The sequence below is a fragment of the Lithobates pipiens genome, unplaced genomic scaffold (assembly GCF_037356315.1).
Source record: "Lithobates pipiens isolate NorthernLeopardFrog02 unplaced genomic scaffold, aLitPip1_a1.2 Scaffold_16, whole genome shotgun sequence".
Lineage (NCBI taxonomy): Eukaryota > Metazoa > Chordata > Amphibia > Anura > Ranidae > Lithobates > Lithobates pipiens.
In genome coordinates, this window is record NW_027507748.1 from 257,388,608 (window position 1) to 257,401,550 (window position 12,943).

The following is a 12,943-nucleotide window of genomic DNA, read 5'->3' on the forward strand; positions in this document are numbered from 1 at the left end:
GGACCTAAGGCAAGCAACAAAAAAAATGCCCACCCTCCCAGCTGCCACAGACAGAGGGGCCCCCCACAGGACTCACCAAGCTGACCCAGGTACTGCGCTGTGCCGCTTCTACCCTGGCAACAAAAGATTCCAGGACCACCGACAGAGTGTCCATAGGCACTGCAGGTGTAGGGGAACTGGTTGCTATAACAGGGATGTTTGGGGAAGAAGCACCAGCTTCTGACGCCATGCTGACCCACTCTTGCCTGTCACCCTTAGGGACCTAAGGCAAGCAACAAAAAATAAATGCCCACCCTCCCAGCTGCCACAGACTGCCATGCAGGACTCACCACCCTGACGCAGGTACTGGGCTGTGCTGCCGCTGTCCGTTCTCCCCTCTGCCTGCCACAAGGTGTTCTGTGTCAGTTTTGTGCTGTTCCAGGTTTAACCAGTGCCCAGCGCTAGAGTATAACAGATCTGAGGCTACCAAAAAATTGCCACTGGCCTCCTCAGCAAGAGAGTCCAAAACCGCCAGGAAAATGGCTGCTGGACTCCAAGAAAATGGCTGCGGTCAAGCACATGGCTGCGGCTACAAGAAAATGGCCGCGGTCAAGCACATGGCTGCGTCTACAAGAAAATGGCCGCGGCCAGTCCCCACACATCGCACAACACAGACACCCTAAAAAACAGCACTAAAACAGGGAAAAGATGAGCGGTCCACCAACCTTCCAGCACAGCCCCCTGCCAGGACCCATGGACCCCCCAGAAGACCCACGGCCAGGTACGTGCTCTGCACCCCCTATGCCCAGTCACACACTGGACCCTTAGCATGGGGAGGAGGGAAAGGGAGAGGGAGAGACCCCTAGTCAACCTACCAGGGAATGCCCAGCTGCTCCATCCTGCGGAAACAGGTGGAACCATACTTATCCCTCCTGCAGGGACTGCTGGATGCATTCCATAGACAGACCCATCACCCGAGTAGTATGGGGTGGCTGTCGGACACGGCACACTGACACGGACAGCAGTAACCCGTCATATGTGTGCCTCGGAGCATATAGCTCACCGCCCCCCCCCTGGACCAGATGGGGCATGTCATGGCTGACCCAGCGTGTAGCTAAGGTCTGCACAGGCTCGATGGCCATACTGGGGAGACTATCAGGATCTATATTATCCAGCCTGCCACCCAGCCCGGCTGTTGATTGTAGATCACAGGAATCGATAACGACAGAAAAAGAAAAAAAATTTACAAGGACCAATGGTCCCCACAGGGAGCCATGTCCTTCTCCTAGACTAGGCAGAAAAAACTAGCAGAATAAGGGGTTATAGCCAGTAGGCTTTGCTGTTTTTATGTGTTCTGCCTAGTCCTCTCCTAAAGGTTGCGATATAACCCTAAGGTCAAGATTAAAGGTGCTGTGTCTGTCAATGAACGAAAGAGAAAATGGCTTTTGGTGTCTGCCTCCTTTGGTGCCCTTTTATGACATTGTATGCATCACATTCAATGGCATCATTATGCACTGTATATGCGATACACAATGTGACAGAATTAAAGCGAAGCGACAGGCCCCTCTCCAAAAATTAAACGTCAGCTGCTTCAAATACTGTAGCTGCTCACTTTTAATACTAGGACACTTGCCTGTCCAGGGATCCTACAATGTTGGCACCCCATCTGATTTTCAGATCGGTTTGCGGGTGCTGCTGCCGCCATTCATGGTAGGGGGAACCGGTTGTGCATGCAAGAAAGCATGCTGCTCTTTCTAACTGGCCAAAAACAGGTCAACTCGTTCTACCCTCCTCCCCAGAAGGTGCCAAATGTGGCACGGGGGGGTGACGGGAAGCAAACAAGCAAGCTTCTACTTTTGAGTGGAACTCCGCTTTAAAAAGGAGCTTCAGGCTCCCCTCCAAAAAATTTCAGCAGATACAAATACTGTAGCTACTGACTTTTAATATAAGGACACTTACCTGTCCAGGGATTCAGCAATGTCCTCACCTGAACGGTTTCTTCAATTGGCTTCAGGTACAGGCATCAGCTGGGGCGCATGCGCAGCGCAATGCAGGACGGCAGTTCTCTGTAACAGTTTTGCTGGTCCAGGAGGATTTAAGCCAATCCGCAGGGCTTAAACACATTTACAGTGCCTTGCGAAAGTATTCGGCCCCCTTGAACTTTTCAACCTTTTGCCACATTTCAGGCTTCAAACATAAAGATATCAAATTTTTACTTTTTTGCGAAGAATCACCAACAAGTGTGACACAATTGTGAAGTGGAAGGAAATCTATTGGATAATTTAAACTTTTTTAGCAAATAAAAAACTGAAAAGTGGTGCGTGCAAAATTATTCGGCCCCCTTGCGTTAATACTTTGTAGAGCCCCCCTTTTGCTGCGATTACAGCTGCAAGTCGCTTGGGGTATGTCTCTATCAGTTTTGCACATCGAGAGACTGAAATTCTTGCCCATTCTTCCTTGAAAAACAGCTCGAGCTCAGTGAGGTTGGATGGAGAGCGTTTGTGAACAGCAGTTTTCAGCTCTTTCCACAGATTCTCGATTGGATTCAGGTCTGGACTTTGACTTGGCCATTCTAACACCTGGATACGTTTATTTGTGAACCATTCCTTTGTAGATTTTGCTGTATGTTTGGGATCCTTGTCTTGTTGGAAGATACATCTCCGTCCCATTTTCAGGTCTTTTGCAGACTCCAACAGGTTTTCATCCAGAATGGTCCTGTATTTGGCTGCATCTACCTTCCCCTCAATTTTAACCATCTTCCCTGTCCCTGCTGAAGAAAAGCAGGCCCAAACCATGATGCTGCCACCACCATGTTTGACAGTGGGGATGGCGTGTTGAGGGTGATGAGCTGTGTTGCTTTTACGCCAAACATATCGTTTTGCATTGTGGGCAAAAAGTTTGGTTTTGGTTTCATCTGACCAGAGCACCTTCTTCCACATGTTTGGTGCGTCTCCCAGGTGGCTTGTGGCAAACTTTAGACGAGACTTTTTATGGATATCTTTGAGAAATGGCTTTCTTCTTGCCACTCTTCCATAAAGGCCAGATTTGTGCAGTGTACGCCTGATTGTTGTCCTATGGACAGACTCTCCCACCTCAGTTGTAGTTCTCTGCAGTTCATCCAGAGTGATCATGGGCCTCTTGGCTGCATCTCTGATCAGTCTTCTCCTTGTCTGAGCTGAAAGTTTAGAGGGACGGCCAGGTCTTGGTAGATTTGCAGTGGTCTGATACTCCCATTTCAAAATGATTGCTTGCACAGTGCTCCTTGGGATGTTTAAAGCTTGGGAAATCTTTTTGTATCCAAATCCGGCTTTAAAATTCTCCACAACAGTTTTACGGACCTGCCTGGTGTGTTCCTTGGTAAATCTAAATTCATGATGCTCTCTGCGCTTTCAACAGAACCCTGAGACTATCACAGAGCAGGTGCATTTATACAGAGACTTGATTACACACAGGTGGATTCTATTTATCACCATCAGTCATTTAGGACAACATTGGATCATTCAGAGATCTTCGCTGAACTTCTGGAGTGAGTTTGCTGCACTGAAAGTAAAGGGGCCGAATAATTTTGCACGCACCACTTTTCAGTTTTTTATTTGCTAAAAAAGTTTAAATTATCCAATAGATTTCGTTCCACTTCACAATTGTGTCCCACTTGTTGGTGATTCTTCACAAAAAATTAAAATTTTATATCTTTATGTTTGAAGCCTGAAATGTGGCAAAAGGTTGAAAAGTTCAAGGGGGCCGAATACTTTCGCAAGGCACTGTACATTGCCTGAAAAGCATTAACACCCCTGCAGGTCTCGTGGTCGCCAGTCAAAACACTCTCCATCCAGTGTTTTATTCTGCTCCAGGGTGAAAAGCAAGATGTCCCAAAATGGCGCTGAACCCTCTCCACATGCCTCTCCAGCAACTTCAGTTACCTCTCAGGGAGAAGTCTCCTCCATGCAAGTAAGTGGATCTCCCTCACAGCTCACTAAAGCTGATCTGGATGCTAGTCTTACTATTATGTATGACAAGCTGGCAAACAAATTTCATTCAGAACTTAAAGCATCCGCTAGCACACTACAGCAAGAAATAGCTTCCCTGGGAGGGCACACTGACATGTTAGAGGCAAAACATGATGAATTATCCTTGACCCACAACGATTTAGGAAAGGATTTTGAGCTACTAGCTGAAAAACATTCCTATCTCCAAACACAAGTAGAAGATTTGGACAACAGGAATAGAAGGAACAATTTAAGAATCCGCAATGTCCAGAATCTGTAACAGATTTAATGCCTGCTGTTTGCAAACTGTTCCAATCTCTCCTTCCAGACACCCCATCACAGTCCTTCTCATGCGATAGGATTCACAGGGCCCTGCGTCCTAAACCTTCTGCAGACAAGCTGCCTTGTGACATTATTCTCTGTATGAAGGACTTCATTACTAAGGACATACTAAGGGCTGCCAGAAACTCACACAACATCAAGTTAGATGGAACAAGGATTCAAATATACCCTGATATTTCACAAGCCACCCTAGAAAGAAGGTGTAAGATGAAGGAAATAACATCAATCCTACAATCTGCCCATATCAGATACAGGTGGGGTTTTCCGTTCCTCATAATGGCACCATGCATTCTGTTATAAATGTCGCAGAAGGCAAAGAACTTTTGATCAAACTAGGACTGCTCGAGCCTGGAGTTAACCAAAGACCCCCCATCTACACCTCACTCATCACCCATGTGGGCCACCCCCTCATCAAGACGCGACCAAAGAAGGATATCATCTCTGCGATTTTCCAACCCATGAAAGTCGCTTTAAACATAATGGTTCCCCTTTGGGTTTTCTTTTCTTGTCTGTTGTTTTTATTTCCTTTTTTTTTTTTCTCTGCCCATTTTTATGCTGAACGGATCCCGGTATGAATAATTTAATACCCATTTTGGTTCCTCTCATCCATATGCATTTTGGATTCTCGTATGACACCTCTAAAGCTGCTAATGGGACAAATTTAATTTTCCCTTCTTTTTTTTCTCATTTTATTCTTTTCTTTTTGACTAAACCCTCCGTTTTGCATTTTTTGGATGTATGCTAATGTGCGGCATTTTAACTTTACTCCACGTTAGCATTTCACCTTCCCTGCACGGTACAAATTTCATCATTCAATTTAACTTATGAGTCTCACCAATCAAGAAAAGTATCCTCAGACTTACATATTTTTTCTAGTCTATTCACAAAATATGCTGGACTCTGATCCCTCTTCCCTTTTTTTTTATGTTGACTTGTAAAGGCTGGCATAACGCATGCACGCTAATTTCTTTTCAAAAGAAAAATATAGACTTCATTTGCAGTGCTGCTTAGTCCCTCCGCCTCCGCTTGATTGCCCCCCACCTCACTTTTGGAGTCCAAGATATGGATCTTACAGCATGTATTTTGGTGCTTTTGATACAGAACACAGTAGCCCAATATGGCAAGACTCCTGAAGTGAGTTATGGATATTTTAGTCCAAAAGTTCTTTCGCTTAAGTCAAACTGTCTTTTTTTCCAGCTGGACCCCTTGTTATGTTATATTCAATCATTTCTATTTGTTTGGCACGTTAGGTAACCTGTTCAGTTACCCATTTAATCTTGAAATAATGATGTTATGGTTTATCTTTTTAGATTTTAATATACTCAAGTCTCACATAAAAAATAGTTTGTTGGGAAAATGTTTTGGTATAGATTTTTTTTGCTTAGAGCTGACATGTGGCTATTAATGGTCTTTGCGACCTCGGTTTTCATACATAATACGACTACATATTGGGGGGCTTGTCTCGTGGCCATTTCATTACCATTTTTTTGTTTTTATTATCCGTTTTGACTCAACAACTGGTATCACCCTCTATCATACCAGGGCATTCATCTTTACTGCCTAAATGGGACTTAAAGTAATCTCTCATAATGCCAATGGTATGAACTCTCCTCAAAAAAAGGAAGAAAGCATTCTGCCATTATAAAAGGCTCGGAGATGACATAATTTTATTGCAAGAAACGCATTTTGCTGCTGACAGGCACCCCAATTTTTTTGATATGGCATATAGGCAATTAAATTTTACCACATTTAACTCCAAAACAAGAGGAACAGTCCTTTTTATTAAAAACACAGTTGTGTTCGAAACACACAGAGTCTTCAAAGACACCGAGAGAGTCGCTTCTTGATAGTCAAGGGTTCTATAGGAGGACACATGGTCACAATCGCATCTGTATATGCACCTAATGAAGCTCATACATCCTTTTTCACAAAATCCTTTGACACATTAGATAAATATCCCCCCCCCCCCCCCCCACCTGATTATAGGCAGTGATTTTAATTTAGCAGCACATTCATTCTTGGATAGGAGTAGAATGGTACCCTCATCTAAAACATTTCCTAAAACATTACACCACATACTGCACAACCTCCAACTCATTGACTCTTGGAGAGCACACAACATAGGCATAAAGAATTATACTTTTTACTCACACCCACACGACTGCTCACCTAGATTAGACTACATCTTTTGCACCCCAATTTTATTGGCCAACTCCTCAAATGCAGATATCCACTCCTGCCCCTGGTCAGATCACCAGATTATATCTTTCACCACTTCAAACATTGGTCTTGCACATACACCACATAAAAGGCAAATTAACGACACATTATTAACAGACCGCTTGAACTTACAATTATCATCTAACATGGAAGAGTACTTTACACTTAACTCCTCCCTGGACATTCTTCCCACATCACGGTGGATGGCCCACAAGGCTGTCATGAGAGGCCATTTAATTAAGTTGGCATCCACCAAGAATAGAATAAAACTAAACAACATAAAAACACTAGAGATTTAGATAAGCTATACCACAAACATAGTCAATCCCCCACTGGCGATATACTTAAACAAATTCAAGAAAAACGCATGGCCCTAGACTCCCTACTAACTTCAGACACAGAAAAAGCTCTCAGATCGTCCAAAGCTAGATTCTTATTATACAGGAATACATCATCCACTATGTTTGCCAGAAAGTTGAATCAATCCATGAAACCTCCCCACACCTATAAACGTAGAATCTCTGCAGGTAACCTAATCACCCACCCCAAGGAAGTTATGGAGATATTTTTGAATTTTTATAAGAAACTTCTATCCTCCCCTCAAAACACTCCTAAACAATCCTCAACACAATGGCTTGATGACATTCCTCCACCCACTCTCTCCAACCAACAGATTGAAGAGTTAAACGCACCCTGTTCCAAAACAGAAATAGGATAATAAGTTCATTAAAGACCTCTACTGCCCCAGGTCTAGATGGTTTTCAACATCTTATTACAATAAATTTGTTCCAATAATAGCTCCCCACCTCGTTCATCTCTTCAACCATATCCTACAAGGTAACCAATTTCCATCTGAAAAGCTTCTAGCAAATGCGTCTACCCAAGCCAAATAAAGACCATTCCACTCCTCAGAACATCCGCCCTATATCTGTCATTGATAATGACTTAAAAAAATTTGGCAGATTATTAGCGGATAGACTGGCCTTAGTTATTTCCTCCTTAATCCACCCTGACCAATCAGGCTTTATCCCTGATAGACAAATTACAGACAATATAAGATTAGCTACGAATATCATCCAAGACTCAAACTTACATGCCAGATCCACTCTATTACTTAGTTTACCTATACACAAAGCCTTTGATAGTGTTAGTTGGTCTTACTTAGATACACTACTCCCTAGATTCGGTATAAACAATTAATTTTTACATGGATTCAAATCCTGGCCACAATTCAGAATTTTCCCCACTAAATAAAGGCATAAGACAGGGCTGCCCACTATCCCCTCTTCTATTTGCCCTCGCCATCGAACCCCTTGCATGCGCCATTGGCAACAATATAAACATCAAAGGGTACACAAAAGGTTCGAAAGAATTTAAATTGAGTCTCTATGCAGATGACGTCCTCCTGTTCCTCACTGAACCCTTGATCTCTTCATCATGCCTAGTCAAGACCTTAGACACATTCCATGACCTTACAGGATTAAGCATAAACCTATCCAAATTCTCAGCTCTACCAATTAAATGCCCCCCAATCTTGACCGCCACACTGAAAGAGAAATTTCCATTTCAATGGTTCACAGATTCCTTTAGATATTTAGGTATCCATATGACTCCATCTTATAATACCTTATAGCTCTCCAATTACCCTAGATTATTCCAAAACATTAGAAATTTACTCAAATCATGGTCAACTTATCATATTTTGTTTATGGGTAGGATAGTGGCAACCAAAATGGTTATATTGACAACACATTTATTCTTTTTTTAGAGCACTTTCTCTATTGATTCCCAAGAACACGTTAGATTCTCTACAGAGAGAAATAAACAAGTTCATATGTAATAACAAAAAATCTAGATTTGGATATTCATTGATGTTTAGACCTCAATCGAAAGGAGGGCTAAGCATTCCCAATTTTGGGTTATACTACCTTTCAGCTAGATATACACAACTTGCTCAATGGTATGCACCTTCCATCCATATACCTTGGTTATTGTTTGAAGAACAATCTGTTCTACCATAACACCAGGGCCTCCTGTGGTCTAAATCCATTAAAACTCAAAGAATTGGCCATCTTCACAAGGTGGTACACCAAACTCTACTATTATGGCACAGACAAAAACATAAATTCAACATCTCATCAGACATTCCCCTCTAGCTTCCTTCCTGGGGGATCCTCTTTACTCCCCCCCATGATCGAAACTCAAATCTCTACACCTTATGGCAACTCCTCAAACTTACAAACCTGAAATCACTCACAAAAAACAAACTCACAGAAGCTGAACGTTCCGATTTACAACAAGATCAAGCTTGTCTACCAAAAATACTTTTCACTCACCCTCCAAACCCCCTTTACGATTTTTGAACAAATTTGCCTTTCCTCACCCCGTGATGGGGGTTAATATCCAGAATCTACAAAAGCCTTAATGAACACAACATATCTAAGAAAACAGGACAAATGTCCCAATGGGAATCAGACCTGAACGAATCCTTTGATATAGAACAATGGGACATTGTTATTATTAACAATTTACGTAAATGCACCAAGACAGCTTCCATTAGAGAATTGGCTATTAAACTACAATATAGATGGTATCTCACCCCAGACAGAATCAACTTGTTCTACCCATCAACTTCCCCTCTATGCTTTAGAGGATGTCCAGTTCAGGGCTCCCTTATACACACACTCTGGGATTGTACATACCTTACATCTACCTGGCAACAAGCACAAATCAAAATAGAACAAATTAAAAGGAAGAAGAATTGTACTGACATCCAAAATGTGCCTCCTGTTTTTTCCTATACCAGCCATTCCTACAGCACATGCCAAACTTATACATACCTTATTTAGCGCAATACACTGGACTATAGCTCTTAACTGGCGTTCTTCTACTGTACCATGGTCTCAAATTATGAACCGCATGCTCTCCATCAAATTATCAGAACATTCATCACACTCTATTCGGTACTACGATTACATATGAGAATGGAAACCGTGGGATCTTTCTTTATTGGATCATTGATCTATCTCACATTTTTTTGGATTCTTTTATCATTTTAAAATCTTTCAAGCGGTCTATACTTCTATGATGTAATATCTGTGACTCAATTATACATCTTACGAGTTGTACCTCTCTCTTTTATACCATTGCTACTTATACTTCATTCTTATATTCTGTGTACCCAATTTCATGTATGTACTTCTTACCACTGTAAAGTTAAACTGTACTGAGACTTATTTTTCAATAAGCCATTTGTAAACAGGTACAGGCACCAGCATAGCAAGTAAGGATAACAGGAAGTGAAGCCTGGTGGCTTCACTGCCAGATTCCTACTCTGCATTCTTGAGCCGTGCTGCACCTTGTGAATGGCCCGTAGTCTTTTGGGACCTGTAATGTGTCCCAGAAGACAAGGGGAGTGAACTTCTGGATCAAAACCAGGTAAGCGCTGCACCCCAAAATGTAGCAGTAGAGATGGGGAGGATGCAACCAAGCAGAATTTCCACTTTTGGGTGGAGTTATAAATGTAAACATGAGCCATAATTACAGTTTTTTCCATGACAATTTGGCATGAGTTTACATACACCTTATATACACTTTATTCCTGCTGCATACATTTAGATACATTTAGAGCAATAGAATTCTTAGTAAGTGTATATTTCTCCTTGAGTTATTTTCATTTATGGAGTCAAACTTTTAAAAACATTTTTTATCTGCTGTATTATTCCATCAAAAAACATTTTTATATACATTTTATTTACAGCTGTCCACTGTGCAGGAGAAAATTAAGAATTTAAAAGGTGTGTAGTTGTTGGCAATATACAAAAAATAATGTTACTTTCATTATAATGAGAGATTTAAGATTATGTTCAATCAATTTGCAGTGTTCTATACTGACCTCCCCTATTTTATTTATGAATACAGTGCAAAAAGACACAGACTTACAACTTACCTCTGTAGTGGCTGTTATTGAAAGTACAAAAGTAGGAATAGTTGAACAGCTCAAATTGAGGAGACGGCCCTGAAACACAGGTGATATATTTAGCATGATGTAACAGACATTAGTAATTAAGGACACAAAGACTTTGCCAACACTGATATATGTTATGTAAAATCCGGTAAAAGTTACAGATATTATAAAAAGCAAGAAACACTCTCTCACCATGTTATACTTATACAAGGTAAAAACATACAGTGCAATGTAAAACATACCACATACAATAATTCAACTTATGTGTGTTTGATTTGTATGTCCTAACAATTCCCATAACCCTGTATGTTCTGCTTCCTGAGAAAGACATATAAATCTAAAACTAAAACTTTTTTTGAAGTCGTTGACGTTTTCAGCTAGTACCACTTCCTGGGGGAGGGATCTGCACATTTTTGCTGCTTTAAAAGTAAAGAACCCTCTTCCTAATCTAATGTTAAGTCTCCTTTTCTGCTAACCTCTATCATGGGCATGTGTCCGCTTCAGGTACTTTAGAGTAAACACAGTTTATTACAGTTACTAAAGTCCTATTTGATACACTGAATTTGTACAATGTAATCATATTTCACTCGCAGCCCTTCATCTCCAAGGCCCTCTTCTCCAGAGTGAATAGCTGTAATCTATGTTGAGATCCTCCAACCACTTTATTAATTTTGTTGCCCATCGCTGAAGTCTTTCTAATTCAATAACTTCTTTCTTGAGAATCGGTGACCAAAACTGAACTGCTTGTTCAAGATGAGGCCGAACCATTGTTTTGTAAAGAATTTTACCAAAGTAAAAAAGCTACAGGCATCATCAGCAGAGGTATGGACTCCAGAGAGAGATATATAATTTTGCCCCTGTTCAAATCATTAGTAAGACCTCACCTGGAATATGCAGTTCAGTTTTGGGCACCTGTAATCAAAAAGGATATTGGGGAACTGGAGAAAGTGCAGAGAAGGGCAACCAAACTGATAAGAGGCATGGAGGAGCTCAGCTATGAGGAAAGATTAGAGGAACTACCTTTATTCACTCTTGAGAAGAGGAGAATAAGGGGGGATATGATCAACATGTTCAAATATATAAGGGGTCCATATAGTGAAGTTGGTGTTGAGTTATTCTCTGTACGGTCAACCCAGAGGACACGGGGGGCACTCTTTACGTCTAGAGGAAAAGAGATTTCATCTTCAAATACGGAAAGGTTTCTTCACAGTAAGAGCTGTGAAAATGTGGAATAGACTCCCGCCAGAGGTGGTTCTGGCCAGCTCAGTAGATTGCTTTAAGAAAGGCCTGGATACTTTCCTGAATGTACATAATATAACTGGGTACTAACATTTATAGGTAAAGTTGATCCAGGGAAAATCTGATTGCCTCTTGGGGGATCAGGAAGGAATTTTTTTTCCCCTGCTGTAGCAAATTGGAGCATGCTCTGCTGGGGTTTTTTTTTGCCTTCCTCTGGATCAATTGTGGGCATAAAATTGGGTATATTGGATTGTACGATTATTTTTTATTGTATTTGTTTTTAAGGTTGAACTGGATGGACTTGTGTCTTTTTTCAACCTGGCCAACTATGTAACTATCATCCAGATATATTTTTATTTTTTTTTACCTGCCAATTTCCTGCAATGTAAAAGTCATCCTAGTGGCTTATTAGCCACTGGATGGCTTTTACAGCCCCCCTCCCCACCCCCCTTCTGCCACCCTCCAGTGCCTCTCTGGGCTCTCCCGTGTGATCGGGAAGCCAGAGATCTGATACAGAGCTGGCTGAGGAACATACAGTACCCGGTCATTTCTATGACCATGGGAGGCCAATATTTAATTTTTTTCACCCCTAGAAAGCAGAGATTTTTGTTTTAATATTTTCCAGGATAGAGGTGATATCTGGGGTCTTATAGACGGCAGATCTTCCCATAAAGAGGACCTGTGATGCCTTATTACTATCACAAGGGATGTTTACATTTCTTGTGATAGGAATAAAAGTGATAAAAAAAAAAAAAAACTCCTATACCCCCGGATGACACCCCATTGGACGAAACATGTTGGCTTGAGCTACAACAGTGATGGAATCATACTTGCTAGGGTGATGACTGCTGATTTATGTGAGTAGTATTCTTTTTTTTTAATAAACTGTTGAAGTTTTATACTACTACACTAGGAGTTTCTTCTTTATCTCCACATGCCCCAGATCTCTTTCTGCGGGGTGTTCTGGGAGCCCTTATTGTGTGTCCTGAAGTATGCCATCCATTCCAGCAGGCATCTCTCCTAAAAAGTGGAGCTATGAAATTAGAGGAAGGTGCTAAGTTGGTCTGGAGTAGGGTTAACCCACATCCTAGAAAATATATGTATAGGGAATTGGTTCCTCTTAGGGGATTTTAGAGGGAAAAATACCACTCTTGTATAGTACTTAAGTATACACTATTTATTAGAAATGTATTTATTTATTTTGTATAAG

General features: G+C 41.4%; 1 protein-coding gene across 1 annotated transcript in view; it reads right to left on the reverse strand.

Moving 5' to 3' along the window:
• The window catches only part of LOC143984135 (S-adenosylhomocysteine hydrolase-like protein 1), a 521,010-nt gene that overhangs the window by 125,909 nt on the left and 382,158 nt on the right, over nucleotides 1–12,943 (reverse strand). The window contains exon 11 of the mRNA XM_077484446.1: nucleotides 10,477–10,545. Coding sequence (XP_077340572.1) covers nucleotides 10,477–10,545 — 69 coding nt within the window. The remainder of the gene's footprint in view (nucleotides 1–10,476; nucleotides 10,546–12,943) is intronic.